Raw genomic sequence first — 20,182 nt, 5'->3', positions numbered from 1 at the left:
AGTAGGCACACCATGGCACCCAGTAGGCACACCATGACACCCAGTAGGCACACCATGGCACCCAGTAGGCACACCATGGCACCCAGTAGACACACCATGACACCCATAGGCACACAATGACACCCACTAGGCACACCATGACACCCAGTAGACACACCATGACACCCAGTAGGAACACCATGACACCCAGTAGGCACACCATGGCACCCAGTAGGCACACCATGACACCCAGTAGGCACACCATGACACCCAGTAGACACACCATGGCACCCAGTAGGCACACCATGACACCCAGTAGGCACACCATGACACCCAGTAGGCACACCATGGCACCCAGTAGGCACACCATGACACCCAGTAGGCAGACCATGACACCCAGTAGACACACCATGACACCCAGTAGGCACACCATGACACCCAGTAGGCACACCATGGCACCCAGTAGGCACACCATGGCACCGAGTAGGCACACCATGACACCCAGTAGGCACACCATGGCACCCAGTAGACACACCATGGCACCCAGTAGGCATACCATGGCACCCAGTAGGTACACCATGGAACCCAGTAGGCACACCATGGCACCCAGTAGGTACACCATGGCACCCTGTAGGCACACCATCGCACCCAGTAGGCACACCATGGCAACCAGTAGACACTCCATGGCACCTAGTAGGGATACCATGGCATCCAGTAGGTACACCATGGCACCAAGTAGGCACACCATGGCACCCAGTAGACACACCATGGCACCCAGTAGGCACACCATGACACCCAGTAGACACACCATGGCACCCAGTAGGCATACCATGGCACCCAGTAGGTGCACCATGGCACCCAGTAGGCACACCATGGCACCCAGTAGACACACCATGGCACCCAGTAGGCATACCATGGCACCCAGTAGGCACACCATGGCACCCAGTAGGCACACCATGACACCCAGTAGGCACACCATGGCACCCAGTAGGCACACTATGGCACCCAGTAGGCACACCATGGCACCCAGTAGGCACACCATGGCACCCAGTAGGCACACCATGGCACCCAGTAGGCACACCATGACACCCAGTAGGCACACCATGGCACCCAGTAGGCACACCATGGCACCCAGTAGGCACACCATGACACCCAGTAGGGACACCATGGCACCCAGTTGGAACACCATGGCACCCAGTAGGCACACCATGGCACCCAGTAGGCACACCATGGCACCCAGTAGGCACACCATGGCAACCAGTAGGCACACCATGGCAACCAGTAGGCACACCATGACACCCAGTAGGCACACCATGGCACCCAGTAGGCACACCATGACACCCAGTAGGCACACCATGGCACCCAGTAGGCACACCATGGCACCCAGTAGGCACACCATGGCACCCAGTAGGCACACCATGGCACCCAGTAGGCACTCCATGACACCCATAGGCACACCATGACACCCAGTAGGAACACCATGACACCCAGTAGGCACACCATGACACCCAGTAGGCACACCATGGCACCCAGTAGGCACACCATGACACCCAGTAGGCACACCATTACACCCAGTAGGCACACCATGGCACCCACTAGGCACACCATGACACCCACTAGGCACACCATGACACCCACTAGGCACACCATGACACCCAGTTGGCACACCATGACACTAGGCACACCATGGCACCCACTAGGCACACCATGACACCCACTAGGCACACCATGACACCCAGTAGACACACCATGAGACCCAGTAGGAACACCATGACACCCAGTATTCACACCATGGCACCCAGTAGGCACACCATGACACCCAGTAGGCACACCATGACACCCAGTAGACACACCATGACACCCAGTAGGAACACCATGACACCCAGTAGGCACACCATGGCACCCAGTAGGCACACCATGACACCCAGTAGGCACACCATGGCACCCAGTAGGCACACCATGACACCCAGTAGGCACACCATGACACCCAGTAGGCACACCATGGCACCCAGTAGACACACCATGACACCCAGTAGGCACACCATGACACCCAGTAGACACACCATGGCACCCAGTAGGCACACCATGACACCCAGTAGGCACACCATGACACCCAGTAGGCACACCATGGCACCCAGTAGGCACACCGTGACACCTAGTGGGCACACCATGACACCCAGTAGACACACCATGACACCCAGTAGGCACACCATGACACCCAGTAGGCACACCATGGCACCAAGTAGGCACACCATGACACCCACTAGGCACACCATGACACCCACTAGGCACACCATGGCACCCAGTAGGCACACAATGGCACCCAGTAGGCACACCATGGCACCCAGTAGGCACACCATGGCACCCAGTAGGCACACAATGACACCCAGTAGGCACACCATGACACCCAGTAGACACACCATGATACCCAGTAGGCACACCATGACACCCAGTAGGCACACCATGGCACCCAGTAGGCACACCATGACACCCAGTAGACACACCATGATACCCAGTAGGCACACCATGACACCCAGTAGACACACCATGATACCCAGTAGGCACACCATGACACCCAGTAGACACACCATGATACCCAGTAGGCACACCATGACACCCAGTAGACACACCATGATACCCAGTAGGCACACCATGACACCCAGTAGACACACCATGATACCCAGTAGGCACACCATGACACCCAGTAGGCACACCATGGCACCCAGTAGGCACACCATGACACCCAGTAGACACACCATGATACCCAGTAGGCACACCATGACACCCAGTAGGCACACCATGACACCCAGTAGGCACACCATGGCACCCAGTAGGCACACCATGACACCCAGTAGGCACACCATGGCACCCAGTAGGCACACCATGACACCCAGTAGGCACACCATGGCACCCAGTAGGCACACCATGGCACCCAGTAGGCACAGCATGACACCCAGTAGGCACACCATGACACCCAGTAGGCACACCATATCACCTAGTAGGCACACCATGACACCCAGTAGGCACACCATGGCACCCAGTAGGCACACCATGGCACCCAGTAGGCACACCATGACACCCAGTAGGCACACCATGGCACCCAGTAGGCACACCATGGCACCCAGTAGGCACACCATGGCACCCAGTAGGCACACCATGGCACCCAGTAGGCACACCATGATACCCAGTAGGCATACCATGATACCCAGTAGGCACACCATGGCACCCAGTAGGCACACCATGGCACCCAGTAGGCTCACCATGACACCCAGTAGGCACACCATGACACCCAGTAGGCACACCATGGCACCCAGTAGGCACACCATGGCACCCAGTAGGCACACCATGGCACCCAGTAGGCACACCATGACACCCAGTAGGCACACCATGACACCCAGTAGGTACACCATGGCACCCAGTAGGCACACCATGGCACCCAGTAGGCACACCATGACACCCTGGTGGCACACCATGACACCCAGTAGGCACACCATGGCACCCAGTAGGCACACCATGGCACCCAGTAGGCACACCATGGCACCCAGTAGGCACACCATGGCACCCAGTAGGCACACCATGGCACCAAGTAGGCACACCATGACACCCAGTAGGCACACCATGGCACCAAGTAGGCACACCATGACACCCATTAGGCACACCGTGACACCCAGTAGGCACACCATGGCACCCAGTATGCACACCATGGCGCTCAGTAGGCACACCATGACACCCAGTAGGCACACCATGGCACCCAGTAGGCGCACCATGGCACCCAGTAGGCACACCATGGCACCCAGTAGGCACACTATGACACCCAGTAGGCACACCATGACACCCAGTAGGTTCACCATGGCACCCAGTAGGCACACCATGGCACCCAGTAGGCACAGCATGACACCCAGTAGGCACACCATGACACCCAGTAGACACACCATGGCACCCAGTAGGCACACCATGGCACCCAGTAGGCACACCATGACACCCAGTAGGCACACCATGACACCCTGTAGGCACACCATGGCACCCAGTAGGCACACCATGGCACCCAGTAGGCACACCATGGCACCCAGTAGGCACACCATGGCACCCAGTAGGCACACCATGGCACCCAGTAGGCACACCATGACACCCAGTAGGCTCACCATGGCACCCAGTAGGCACACCATGGCAACCAGTAGGCACACCTTGACACCCAGTAGGCACACCATGGCACCCAGTGGGCACACCATGGCACCCAGTAGGCACACCATGACACCCAGTAGGTACACCATGGCACCCAGTAGGTACACCATGGCGCACCCAGTAGGTACACCATGGCACCCAGTAGGTACACCGTGACACCCAGTAGGCACACCATGGCACCCAGTAGGCACACCATGGCAACCAGTAGGCACACCATGGCACCCAGTAGGCACACCATGACACCCAGTAGGCACACCATGGCACTCAGTAGGCACACCATGACACCCAGTAGGCACACCATGGCACCCAGTAGGCACACCATGACACCCAGTAGGCACACCATGGCACCCAGTAGGCACACCATGGCACCCAGTAGGCACACCATGGCACCCAGTAGGCACACCATGGCACCTAGTAGGCACACCATGGCACCCAGTAGGCACACCATGGCACCCAGTAGACACACCATGACTCCCAGTAGGCACACCATGGCACCCAGTAGGCACACCATGACACCCAGTAGGCACACCATGGCACCCAGTAGGCACACCATGACACCCAGTAGGCACACCATGGCACCCAGTAGGCACACCATGGCACCCAGTAGGCACACCATGGCACCCAGTAGGCACACCATGGCACCCAGTAGGCACACCATGGCACCCAGTAGGCACACCATGACACCCAGTAGGCACACCATGGCACCCAGTAGGCACACCATGGCAACCAGTAGGCACACCATGACACCCAGTAGGCACACCATGGCACCCAGTAGGCACACCATGGCACCCAGTAGGCACACCATGACACCCAGTAGGTACACCATGGCACCCAGTAGGTACACCATGGCGCACCCAGTAGGTACACCATGGCACCCAGTAGGTACACCGTGACACCCAGTAGGCACACCATGGCACCCAGTAGGCACACCATGGCAACCAGTAGGCACACCATGGCACCCAGTAGGCACACCATGACACCTAGTAGGCACACCATGGCACTCAGTAGGCACACCATGACACCCAGTAGGCACACCATGGCACCCAGTAGGCACACCATGGCACCCAGTAGGCACACCATGACACCCAGTAGGCACACCATGGCACCCAGTAGGCACACCATGGCACCTAGTAGGCACACCATGACACCCAGTAGGCACACCATGGCGCCCAGTAGACACACCATGACACCCAGTAGGCACACCATGACACCCAGTAGGCACACCATGGCGCCCAGTAGACACACCATGACACCCAGTAGGCACACCATGGCACCCAGTAGGCACACCATGACACCCAGTAGGCACACCATGGCACCCAGTAGGCACACCATGGCACCCAGTAGGAACACCATGGCACCCAGTAGGAACACCATGACACCCAGTAGGCACACCATGACACCCAGTAGGAACACCATGGCACCCAGTAGGAACACCATGACACCCAGTAGGAACACCATGACACCCAGTAGGAACACCATGACACCCAGTAGGCACACCATGACACCCAGTACGCACACCATGACACCCAGTAGGAACACCATGGCACCCAGTAGGAACACCATGACACCCAGTAGGCACACCATGACACCCAGTAGGAACACCATGGCACCCAGTAGGAACACCATGACACCCAGTAGGCACACCATGGCACCCAGTAGGAACACCATGACACCCAGTACGCACACCATGACACCCAGTAGGAACACCATGGCACCCAGTAGGAACACCATGACACCCAGTACGCACACCATGACACCCAGTAGGAACACCATGGCACCCAGTAGGCACACCATGACACCCAGTAGGCACACCATGACACCCAGTAGGAACACCATGACACCCAGTAGGCACACCATGACACCCAGTAGGAACACCATGGCACCCAGTAGGAACACCATGACACCCAGTAGGAACACCATGGCACCCAGTAGGAACACCATGACACCCAGTAGGCACACCATGACACCCAGTAGGAACACCATGGCACCCAGTAGGAACACCATGACACCCAGTAGGCACACCATGGCACCCAGTAGGCACACCATGACACCCAGTAGACACACCATGGCACCCAGTAGGCACACCATGGCACCCAGTAGACACACCATGGCACCCAGTAGACACACCATGGCACCCAGTAGACACACCATGGCACCCAGTAGACACACCATGGCACCCAGTAGGCACACCATGGCACCCAGTAGACACACCATGGCACCCAGTAGACACCATGACACCCAGTAGACACACCATGGCACCCAGTAGGCACACCATGGCACCCAGTAGGCACACCATGACACCCAGTAGACACACCATGGCACCCAGTAGGCACACCATGGCACCCAGTAGACACACCATGGCACCCAATAGACACACCATGGCACCCAGTAGGCACACAATGGCACCCAGTAGACGCACCATGGCACCCAGTAGACACACCATGGCACCCAGTAGACACACCATGACAACCAGTAGACACACCATGGCACCCAGTAGGCACACCATGGCACCCAGTAGGCACACCATGACACCCAGTAGACACACCATGGCACCCAGTAGGAACACCATGACACCCAGTAGGCACACGATGACACCCAGTAGACACACCATGGCACCCAGTAGGCACACCATGGCACCCAGTAGACACACCATGGCACCCAGTAGACACACCATGACACCCAGTAGACACACCATGGCACCCAGTCGACACACCATGACACCCAGTAGGCACACCATGACACCCAGTAGGCACACCATGGCACCCAGTAGGCACACCATGACACCCAGTAGACACACCATGGCACCCAGTAGGAACACCATGACACCCAGTAGGCACACGATGACACCCAGTAGACACACCATGGCACCCAGTAGGCACACCATGGCACCCAGTAGACACACCATGGCACCCAGTAGACACACCATGACACCCAGTAGACACACCATGGCACCCAGTAGACACACCATGGCACCCAGTAGACACACCATGACACCCAGTAGACACACCATGGCACCCAGTAGGCACACCATGGCACCCAGTAGACACACCATGACACCCAGTAGACACACCATGGCACCCAGTAGGAACACCATGACACCCAGTAGGAACACCATGGCACCCAGTACACACACCATGACACCCAGTAGGCACACCATGACACCCAGTAGGAACACCATGGCACCCAGTAGGAACACCATGACACCCAGTAGGCACACCATGACACCCAGTAGGAACACCATGGCACCCAGTAGGCACACCATGACACCCAGTAGGAACACCATGACACCCAGTAGGCACACCATGACACCCAGTAGGAACACCATGACACCCAGTAGGAACACCATGGCACCCAGTAGACACACCATGAGACCCAGTAGGCACACCATGACACCCAGTAGACACACCATGGCACCCAGTAGACACACCATGACACCCAGTAGGTACACCATGACACCCATTAGACACACCATGACACCCAGTAGGTACACCATGACACCCAGTAGACACACCATGGCACCCAGTAGGCACACCATGACACCCAGTAGGTACACCATGACACCCAGTAGGTACACCATGACACCCATTAGACACACCATGACACCCAGTAGGAACACCATGGCACCCAGTAGACACACCATGAGACCCAGTAGGCACACCATGACACCCAGTAGGCACACCATGACACCCAGTAGACACACCATGACACCCAGTAGGTACACCATGACACCCAGTAGACACACCATGAGACCCAGTAGGCACACCATGACACCCAGTAGGCACACCATGACACCCAGTAGACACACCATGACACCCAGTAGACACACCATGACACCCAGTAGACACACCATGGCACCCAGTAGACACACCATGGCACCCAGTGGACACACCATGACACCCAGTAGACACACCATGACACCCAGTAGACACACCATGGCTCCCAGTAGGAACACCATGACACCCAGTAGGCACACCATGACACCCAGTAGACACACCATGGCACCCAGTAGGCACACCATGGCACCCAGTAGACACACCATGGCACCCAGTAGACACACCATGACACCCAGTAGACACACCATGGCACCCTCTAGACACACCATGACACCCAGTAGGCACACCATGAAACCCAGTAGACACACCATGGCACCCAGTAGGCACACCATGGCACCCAGTAGACACACCATGACACCCAGTAGACACACCATGGCACCCAGTAGACACACCATGACACCCAGTAGACACACCATGGCACCCAGTAGACACACCATGGCACCCAGTAGGCACACCATGGCACCCAGTAGACACACCATGACACCCAGTAGGCACACCATGACACCCAGTAGGCACACCATGGCACCCAGTAGACACTCCATGACACCCAGTAGGTACACCATGACACCCAGTAGACACACCATGACACCCAGTAGGCACACCATGACACCCAATAGGCACACCATGACACCCATAGGCACACCATGACACACAGTAGGCACACCATGACACCCAGTAGGCACACCATGACACCCAGTAGTAACACCATGGCACCCAGTAGACACACCATGACACCCAGTAGGCACACCATGACACCCAGTAGGCACACCATGACACCCATAGGCACACCATGACACACAGTAGGTACACCATGACACCCAGTAGACACACCATGACACCCAGTAGGCACACCATGACACCCAATAGGCACACCATGACACCCAGTAGACACACCATGACACCCAGTAGGCACACCATGACACCCAGTAGACACACCATGACACCCAGTAGACACACCATGACACCCAGTAGACACACCATGACACCCAGTAGACACACCATGGCACCCAGTAGGCACACCATGACACCCAGTAGACACACCATGACACCCAGTAGACACACCATGACACCCAGTAGGCACACCATGACACCCAGTAGACACACCATGACACCCAGTAGACACACCATGGCACCCAGTAGGCACACCATGACACCCAGTAGAGACACCATGACACCCAGTAGACACACCATGACACCCAGTAGGCACACCATGACACCCAGTAGAGACACCATGACACCCAGTAGAGACACCAGGACACCCAGTAGAGACACCATGACACCCAGTAGACACACCATGACACCCAGTAGACACACCATGACACCCAGTAGACACACCATGGCACCCAGTAGGCACACCATGACACCCAGGAGACACACCATGACACCCAGTAGACACACCATGACACCCAGTAGACACACCATGACACCCAGTAGAGACACCATGACACCCAGTAGAGACACCATGACACCCAGTAGAGACACCATGACACCCAGTAGAGACACCATGACACCCAGTATGTGCACCAGTAAAGGTATAAGCATTTAAGTCTTAGAATTAACGAAGAAAACAAAGATATTAGACAAGATAACCTGTGTGACTTACTGACTTACTGACTCAAGGTTGAGGGACTGATTACCTCATTCTCGTCCTGTTCTTCAAGTTTCTCCTATGTATGGACTGATGAAGCCACTGTGTGGCGAAACGTTTCCTCAATAAAGATTCCCATAAGTTGCACATGTGTCTAATTTATCAACATGTCGGTTCTCTGAACCATTCATCTACAAATCTGTCAGACACTGCAACTTCTTGGGATCTTAATACTTAGGAATTCTTCGCTTGCCTAATTCTTGGGCACGACCTACTTCCACATTGAACAAATGTGACACGACCTATGACTGCTGCACCTCTCCTGCCATACGGTTTATAAGTTGCTTCTCCGCTGATATGCCGTATTCTATTCAAGATTGATGGACTGAACACATCGACTCATGGTTGAGGGACTGATTACCTCATTCTCCTCCTATTCTTCAAGTTTCTCCTACGTATGGACTGATGAAGCCACTGTGTGGCGAAATGTTTCCTCAATAAAGATACCCAAGAGTTGCATATGTGTCTAATTTATCAATGACTGACTTACTGAATGACTGACTTAGTGAATGACTGACTTACTGAATGACTGACGTACTGAATGACTGATTTACTGAATGACTGACTTATTGAATGACTGACTTACTGAATGACTGACTTACGGAATGACTGACTTACTGAATGACTGACTTACTGAATGACTGACTTACTAAATGACTGACTTACTGAATGACTGACTTACTGAATGACTGACTTATTGAATGACTTACTTACTGAATGACTGACTTACTGAATGAATGACTTAATGAATGAATGACTTAATGAATGAATGACTTAATGAATGACTTACTGAATGAATGACTTACTGAATGAATGACTTAATGAATGAATGACATACTGTAGTTTCAGGAAAGGAACTACTGTGTTAAATGATGGTCTACTATAGTATAATATTTGATCTATGGGACTTATTACCAGGAGGGGGTGGGAATGTTACCAGCAACACAGACTTGTACTCTTCAGTCACTGACCAGCTGACCTGGGCTCCACCCTAAGTGGCCCACTACACATTTGGCTGTCGAGGGCTCCCACTCATAGACCTTCCACCTCTCATCCAGGAGTCTCTTTCATTGGGTTTGTATGGTCACAAAACCACCCTCTCCCCTCTTAACTCCAGGTTTTGGGGATCACCCTCCATGGAACACACCACTTGTACTTTTCACAAAGGAATGGCTTCTGGAACCATGAGACCTATGATGCCAGGAGTCTTCCTACATTCAGCATACAGTCAGCAGGTTGGATAATATTATGTCAGGTAATGGGAATAAGCCCATTATCTGTCTTAGTGCTGGGGTAATGACATTGAGAAGGGGAGGAGACAGGAGCTGCTGGGTAAGTACAGGTCAGCCATGGAAGTAGTCAGGTCTAAGAGAGGGATCCCAATCATATGTAGCATCTTGCCTAGAAAGGGAGTGGGCAATGAATGGATGTCTAGGGCAATTGGTATAAATTGCTGGCTAGACAGGTACTGCAAGAAACTTGCAATCCCATTCATTGATAACTGGGACAAATTCTATGGCAAATGTGATATGTATGCAAGTGATGGGGGTTCATCTCTCTGGGGCTGGAGTGGTTGCATTAGCCAGTTCAATTGAGGGGGTAATTGATGACTTGTCTAGGAATTTAAACTGACAGATTATAGAGGTTTGGGTGTTTGTGGGAAACAACCAGGCTGCAGTATTAGGGTTGAAAACAGCAGATATTATGAGACACCTCAGGGATATGTTTAAAAGACAATATTCAAAATAAAGTTGCTAGTAAAGGCAAATCAATTGATCAACAAAGAGAGATAGTAGAGGGCAACGAGTGACTAGCTCCCTTAAGATTTACTGTACAAATAGCAGGAGTCAAAGAAATAAGATGGATGAGCTAAGATTACTTGCAAGTGCAGGTAACATAGATATTATTGGTATAACAGAGACCTCGTTCAACCTGAAAGATAGAGAAATGCCTTCTGAATGCAACATACAGGGTTATAAACTATTCCACACTGAGGGGTGGTGGAGTGGCGATGTATGTCAGAGATAATTTAAATTGTCTTAGACATGATATAAGATTAGAAACATTGGACACAGAATCCGTTTGGCTACAGTTTCTTGAGGGCCGTGACAAATTAATTTTGGGTGTGATTTATAGGCCCCCCAACCTTGATAGGGAGTGCAGTAAGTTGTTATGGGATGGAATTCATGTGGCATCTAGATTTGAAAATGTTGTGTTAATGGGAGATTTTAACTTTTAGACAAATTGATTGGAACAATACGACAGGAAATCTTGAGTCTAGTGACTCTTGATACAGTTCAGGATTGCTTTTTAGGAGAGTTTGTGACAGAACCAACTAGAGGAAACAGCCTGCTTGACTTGGTTCTTGCCAACAAAGAATCACTAATTAATAATCTTGAGGTTAATGATGAGCTTGGGGAAAGTGATCACAAATCACTTAGTTTCAATTTATCATGGAATTACCCAGATAACTGCAATCAAATCTCTGTCCCATACTTTTGCTTGGCTGATTTCATGGGACTGAGAAATTACCTGGGTGGGCTAAATTGGGATGACCTGACACTGGGCCAGGGAAGTTATCTTGGTTGCCAATATGACATTTTTCAGAGCATAGTTCTAGATGCCCAGACAACTTTTGTTCCGAGTAGGGAAATTAGATCTAACAAAAATGATCCCAAATGGATGAACAATAGATTAAAACATCTCATTGGTCAAAAGAAGAGGCATATACAGGTATATCAAAAGAGGGGATGGGCAGCTAAGAAATCAATATATTCATTTAACCCTTTCAGGGTCCGTCCCGTAGATCTACGGCTTTACGGTGAGTGTCCAAACCGTAGATCTACGCCATGAGCTCAGCTCACTCTGATAAACTGTGAGTGGTACATTTGGGCCTAGATATGAGAGAATACATCTATGTGGTATGTGTGCACCACATAAAACAGATCCTGCAGCACACTGTGTATAATGAGAGAAAAAAACTGAAATCATGATTTTTCGATTAAAACAGCAACTTTGCAGTGTTTTTTCGTATGTTTTTTATAGTTGTATTTGCGATTTCTTGGTCTCATTTGATAGAATGGAAGACATATTACAGAAATAGAGATGAATTTCATTGGTTTTAGCATTGGAAATGGCTTGAAACTGAGCTCAAAGTAGCAGAAATGTTAAATTTTTGCCGATATTCAAGAGTAAACAAACGACCTCACACGTCTAATACACGTCGGCTGGTGGGTCTAATATACATTCACAAATATGGTGATGATATTTATACAATTATTACAGTATTGCATAACAGTAAATCTTCTATTTTTTGGTGTGAATAAAAATTCATTATGTGAATAAAAAATAAAAATGGAATTTATCTGTAAAGCCTCAAAACATAACTAATGAACAGAGGAAATGTTAGTTTAGTGCCAGGAATGCCTACATTGTTTATTCTGGACCCTATTTTGAAATTGGAATATTTTGAACTTTGTGTTAAATTGGCCAAATTAACAATTTCCGATCACTTTATTTTGTAGTTGAAACAGTTGACTTGGCGATTTCTTGTGCTCAATCGATAGAATAGAAGTAATACTAGTGAAATAGCTAAGAATTTGGTTGATTGGAATAATGTAATTGGCCTAAAATGGGAGTCAAAGTCGGCAAAATCGCCGATTCGTAAACATCGCTGACACATCAAAATTCGCGAGAGCATAATTTCGTCAATTTTCCACCAAATTTCGTACTTTTTGTTTTATTACCTTCACAAAAAGATTCTCTACGATTTCATAAGAAAAAATAACAAATTTTTTTTTTGAAAATTCTTGGACACTGGTGCGTGACTCCAGATTTGGGCCTTGGACCCTGAAAGGGTTAAAAAGAGAAATAAAAAATGGAATAAGAAAAGCAAAAAGGGATTATGAGGCTAAAGTTGCAAGGGATTTGATGACTAACCCAAAAGGATTCTTTCAGGTATACAGAAGTAAGATTCAGGACAAAATAGGCCCACTTAAGAGTAAGTAAGGTCAGATCACTGACAGTGAAAAGGATATGTGTGAAATTTTCAATACTTACTTCCTCTCAGTTTTTACCCAGGAAAATACCAGCAAAATTCCTGAAATAATAGATTATGTAGAACAGGACGATAATGAACTATGCATGATTGCGGTAACTAGTAACATGGTCCTCAGACAAATAGAGATATTAAAACAGAACAAATCCCCAGGCCCTGATGAACTGTTTACAAGGATGTTAAAGGAATGTAAAGAGGAATTTAGCATACCTTTGGCTAATCTTTTCAACATATCACTACAAACTGGCATAGTGCCTGATAAGTGGAAAATGGCAAATGTAATACCTATTTACAAGGCAGGTGACAGGTCCTTAGCTTTGAACTATAGACCAATAAGCCTTACCTCCATAGTGGGAAAATTTATGGAATCAATAATTGCTGAAGCAATTCATAGCCATCTTGATAGGCATAAATTGATTAATGAATCTCAACATGGTTTTACAAAGGGGTGTTCTTGTCTTACGAATTTACTAACTTTTTTCACTAAGGTGTTTGAGGAGGTAGATCATGGTAATGAATATGATAGTGTATATGGACTTCAGTAAGGCTTTCGATAGAGTTCCATATCAGAGGCTATTGAAGAAACTTAAGGCACACTGAATAGGAGGAGAAATTTTTTCCTGGGTACAGGCATGGCTGACAAATAGGCAGCAGAAAAATCAGAATGGGGGCACATCACAAGCGGTGTTCTGCAGGGGTCAGTATTGGGCCCCTTGTTCACAATTTACATAAAAAACATAGACAAGGGAATAAATAGCAACATAAGCAAATTTGCTGATGACACCAAAATAGGCTGTCCAATTCATTCTAATGAGGACACTAGAGCACTCCAGGATGATTTGAGTAGACTCATGCAATGGTTGAAGAAGTGGCAGATGCAGTTTAATATAGATAAATGCAAAGTTATAAATGTTGGACAGGAAAATAATCATGCCACATATAAACTAAATAATGTAGATCTTAATACTACTGATTGCAAAAAGGATTTAGGAGTTCTGGTTAGCAGTAATCTTAAAACCAAGACAGCAGTGCATTAGTGTTTGCAATAAAGCTAACAGAATCCTTGGCTTCATATCTAGAAGTATAAATAATGCAGGTCCTCAGGTTGTTCTTCAATTCTATATATCCTTGGTTAGGCCTCATTTAGATTAAGCTGCACAGTTCTGGTCACCATATTACAGAATGGATATAAATGCATTGGAAAACATACAGAGGAGGACGACTAAGTTGATCCCATGTATCAGAAATCTTCCCTATGAGGATAGACTGAGGGCCCTGAATCTGCACTCTCTCGAAAGACGTAGAATCGGGTGGATATGATCGAGGTGTATAAATGGAAAACAGGAATAAATAAAGGGGATGTAAATAGCGTGCTGAAAATTTCCAGCCAAGACAGGACTCGCAGCAGTGGTTTAAAGTTGGAAAAATTCAGATTCAGGAAGGATATAGGAAAGCACTGGTTTGGTAATAGAGTCGTGGATGAGTGGAACAAACTCCCGAGTACAGTTACTGAGGCTAAAACATTGTGTAGTTTTAAAAATAAGTTAGATAAATACATGAGTGGGTGTGGGTGGGTGTGAGTTGGACCTGATTAGCTTGTGCTACTAGGTCTGATGCCGTGCTCCTTTGTAAAGTGGTAGTGACTTGACTAGGTGGGTCATTGGGCTTATCTGGGGGGACATAGACCTGCTTTACATGGGTCAGTAAGCCTGTTGCAGTGTTCCTTCTTTCTTATGTTCTTATCACAGTGCTCATGGTTGTTAACAACCACAATGTTCATAGTTGTTAACAACCACAGTAGTCATTGTTGTTAACCACAGTGTTCATGGTTAACCACAGTGTTCATATTTAACAACCACAGTATTCATTGTTATTAACCACAGTGTTCATGGTTAACCACAGTGTTTATAGTTGTTAACCAGTGTTCATAGTTGTTAAAAACCACAGTGTTCATGGATGTTAACAATCACAGTGTTCATGCTTGTTCACTTGTATATATAATACGAACACAAACACTTAAGCTTGTGTAGTGTTGTCAGCGGGCAGCATTGTCAGCAGGCAGTGTTGTCAGCGTGCAGTGTTGTCAACAGGCAGTACCTATTTCCAGTTAATGTTTACTGTACTTCCAGGCTCACCGGGCAGTGTTGTCAGCGGGAAGTGCCTACTTCCAGGCCATGTTTACTGGAGGGCTGGCAGAGGAAACACAGACTTGTGTGGAAATAAAGTCCATATCACCAAGTGTACTGGCTAAACTGATTAACTTTATTTATACTGGTGAGTAATATAGCTAGTGTATTGGTGAGTAATATAGCTAGTGTATTGGTGAGTAAAATAACTAGTGTATTCCTTCTTCTTTCAACAAACAGGCTGTATCCCACCGAGGCAGGGTGGCCCAAAAAGAAAAATGAAGTTTCCCTTTTTAAATTTAGTAATTTATACAGGAGAAGAAGTTACTAGCCCCTTGCTCCTGGCATTTTAATCGCCTCTTACAGCACGTATGGCTTACAGAGAAAGAATTCTGATCCACTTCCCCATGGAGATAAGAGGAAATAAACAAGAACTAGTAAGAAAAAAGAAAACCCTGTACTCACCTATTTGTACTCACCTATTTGTGGTTGCAGGGGTCGAGTCTTAGCTCCTGGCCCCGCCTCTTCACCGGTTGCTACTGTGTGTGTGTGTGTGTGTGTGTGTGTGTGTGTGTGTGTGTGTGTGTGTGTGTGTGTGTGTGTGTGTGTGTGTATGTATGTATGCCTGCTTGTACATGCAAGTGTAGTGTGACATAAGTAGAAATAACAAGACGTACCTGAAATTTTGCATGTTTATGAAACAGAAATGACCCCAGCAATCCTACCATCATGTAAAACAAATACAGGCTTCCATTTTACACTCGCTTGGCAGGACAGTAGTACCTCCCTGGGCGATAGCTGTCTACCAACCTACTACCCGACAACTAGTGTAGTGGTGAGTAATATAACAGCTTGTGTACTGGTGAGTAATATAACAACTAGTATACTGGTGAAAGAACCTAGATCTATGTGAGGTACTAGAGACCTTAAAGAATGCAGACAGCTTCTTTGCATAAGGGAGGTAGTAGAGCACTGGCTAAGAATTACACACCAGTAGCCCTAACTTCCCACATAATAAAAATCTTCAAAAGAGTGATGAGACAGCAGATTAAAAATTTTATGGAACAGAACAATCTGCATAACCCAAACCAGTTCGGTTTTAGAGCAGGACGATCATGCCTGTCACAGCTGCTGAACCACTGACATAATTACAGAGGCCTTGTGAGAAAACTAAAGCATAGATGTGATATAAACAGATTTTGTGAAGGTGTTTGATGATGTGATAGGGGGTGATTGCATGCAAAATGATAGCCTTAGGCATTATGGGGAAGGTAGGCAGATGTATTTTTGGGTTCCTAACACACAGAATGCAAAAAAGTAGTAAACAGAGCAAAATCAAGCATCAGTGAGGTAAAAAAAAGCGCAGTTCCCTTGGGCACTGTCCTGGCACCACTGTTGTTTCTTATCCTCATAGCAGACATTGATAAAAAAAAAACAGTCACAGTTTTGTATCATTTGCGGATGACACTAAAATAAGCATGAAAGTCACTTTGGTAGAAGACACTGAAAAATTACAGGAAGATAAAAGAAGAGTTTTCCAGTGTGCAGTGGAGAGCAGCATGACGTTCAGTGGTGATAAGTTCCAGCTGCTTAGGTGTAGAAAGAATGAAGAACTCAAAAGGAACACTGTATACAAAACTCAAGAGGATTGTCAAATAAAATGAAAGGAACATGTGAAAGACCTGGGAATAATTATGCCAGCTGCTTTTCTTTCAAAGAACATAATAAGACAAAGGTCATGACAGCCAGGAGGGATGATAAGGTGGGTAATGAGAACTTTCAAAACAAGGGAAATAATGCCATTGGTGACATTTTTCAAATTACTCATGCTCCCTCTTTTAGAATATTGTTCAGTGTTGATGATCCCATTCAGGGCAAAAGAAATGTCAGAACTGGAAAAGATCAGAGATCGCTTATAACCTGCATAGAACCAATAAAGCATTTAAATTATTAAGAACGTCTTCACTGTAGTGGAGGAGAGAAAGATGCATGACGATATATACCTGGAGGGTACTTGAGGACCTGGTCCCAAATCTACACACTGTCATAACAACATACTGGAGTGAGGGAGAGAGATCTACACACTGCTATAACAACATACTGGAGTGAGAGATATGGATCTACACACTGCCATAACAACATACTGGAGTGAGAGATATGGGAGGAAGTGCAAAATAAACCCAGTGAAAAGCAGGGGCACTGTAGGCACAATAAGGGAACATTGTATCAACGTCTGTGACCCCAGGTTATTCAACATCTTACTAGAATATACAGGAGGGCCCCGCTTTATGGCGTTCCGCTTTACGGCGTTCCGCTAATACGGACATTTCAAATTATGACCAAAACTCACTATACGGCTCCCCCCACCTGACTTTCTAATACGGTCACCGTGCCCCACCCTGTTTGTTTACATTCTCCATGAGCTCAGTAAGCACTAAGTCTCTCCATTTTGTCTGGAAACTCCAAAATTTCAAATGTTTTTAAAAGTTATTTCATATTTTATATATACTCTGATAATTATACTTATGTATACCTGTACCTAAATAAACTTACATACATCGAGTCATTTAAATGTCGTATATTACGTTAATATACACATTTTCATTAATCCATCCATGATATTTTTTTCAAAATTATATAATAAACACGATGCATAACATATAAATAAGATAAATACACCCCACAGTAGAATAAATAAACAAATGTGAGATGTGAGCAGACAACTTGCACAAGTGGTGATAATAACAATACTGAGTCTCATTAAATGTCGTATATTACGGTAATATACACATTTTCATTAATTCATCCATGATATTTTTTTCAAAATTATATAATAAACACGATGCATAACATATAAATAAGATAAATACACCCCACAGTAGAATAAATAAACAAATGTGAGATGTCGTAGCAGACGACTTGCACAAGTGGTGATAATAACAATACCGAGTCTCATTAAATGTCGTATATTACGGTAATATACACATTTTCATTAATCCATCCATGATATTTTTTTCAAAATTATATAATAAACACGATACATAACATAAAAAGATGATAAATACACCCCACAATAGAATAAATAAACATAAATATAAGATGTGGGAGCCACATAACTTGTACAAGTGACGGCAAGAATAACATTTTCTCTAATCTAACATAAGAGTAAATGTGTTACTGGGGGTAACTGTAGAAAATTATTCCTTTCGTATGTATGTAAGTAAGTTTATTCAGGTATACACAAATACAGTTACATAGATTATCATACATAACAACATACGTGTAGAGAACCTAGGATAACCCAAAAAAGTCAGTGTGACTTATTTCCATTGCCTTCACTCAGAGCTTCATTTCTTCTCAAAATGATGTTACATGAGAATGGGAGTGTTCTTCTTTATTAATTCTACCGTATCAATGTAGAGACAACCTGTACACAATGTAACTTGTACACAAACCAGACGTGTACATTTCGTTTGTTTACAAAACTTACCTTCCCCTGGTTTGTTTACATAACTGCGCCTGCCCCCTCTCATGTACTCATTCTTTCTCTCTCTCATTTATTCGTTTTATCTCATTTACTTACTCCTGACCCTACATTAAGACTACAAATATTTTAAGGTAAGTAATGAGTGAACTGTATATACATTTTATCGCTCTGGGATGCTTAAATATCATAGAATAGTATGTGTGGGTGGGGTGGCCTGGTGAGGCTATTACAATACATACCACACTTGATTTCTTACAATAAATACTACTTGTCTCACCCTAGATTAAGACTATAAATATTTTAAGGTAAGTAATGAGTGCACTATGTGTGTATTGTACCTTTTTATTGTTTTTTGATGCCTGGTTCTATTGCTAACTTAATATATGTTAGTGTAAACTTGTTATCTAGTGTTTGTATGCATTTATAAGTGGAAAAAAAGGGTGTTCCACTTTACGGCGATTTCCGCTTTACGGCGGTAGCCTGGAACCTAACCCGCCGTATAAGTGGGGCCTTCCTGTATCAGTAACACTGCTGGAACAAGTGTACAATATATCAGAAACACTGCTGGAACAAGTGTACAATATATCAGAAACACTGCTGGAACAAGTGTACAGTATATCACAAACACAGCTAGAACAAGTGTACAGTATATCACAAACACTGCTGGAACAAGTGTACAATGTATCACAAACACTACTGGAATACGGTACAATATATAACAAACACTGCTGGAATAAGTGTAGAAGTCTTTAAGAGGAAACTGGACAAGTATCATCACCAGGTGCCAAATCAACCAGGCTGTGATGGATAGGGGGGTCAACAGACCAACATCAGCAACAGCCTGGCTGACCAGGCAAACACTAGACGAGC

At 47.2% G+C, this 20,182-nt stretch overlaps 1 protein-coding gene across 2 annotated transcripts in view; it reads left to right on the top strand.

Annotated features, from left to right (window-relative positions):
- LOC128697027 (actin-binding protein IPP) overlaps positions 1-20,182 on the top strand; it is a 228,889-nt gene that overhangs the window by 64,619 nt on the left and 144,088 nt on the right. For both annotated transcript variants that reach the window (XM_070095245.1, XM_070095246.1), the window contains one exon: positions 15,829-15,973. In XM_070095245.1, the coding sequence (XP_069951346.1) occupies positions 15,829-15,973 (145 nt within the window). The remainder of the gene's footprint in view (positions 1-15,828; positions 15,974-20,182) is intronic.

The sequence above is a fragment of the Cherax quadricarinatus genome, chromosome 49 (assembly GCF_038502225.1).
Source record: "Cherax quadricarinatus isolate ZL_2023a chromosome 49, ASM3850222v1, whole genome shotgun sequence".
In the NCBI taxonomy this organism is placed as follows: Eukaryota; Metazoa; Arthropoda; class Malacostraca; order Decapoda; family Parastacidae; genus Cherax; species Cherax quadricarinatus.
The sequence above is the reverse complement of the archived record's forward strand: the minus strand, read 5'-3'. Positions and strand labels throughout refer to the sequence as shown.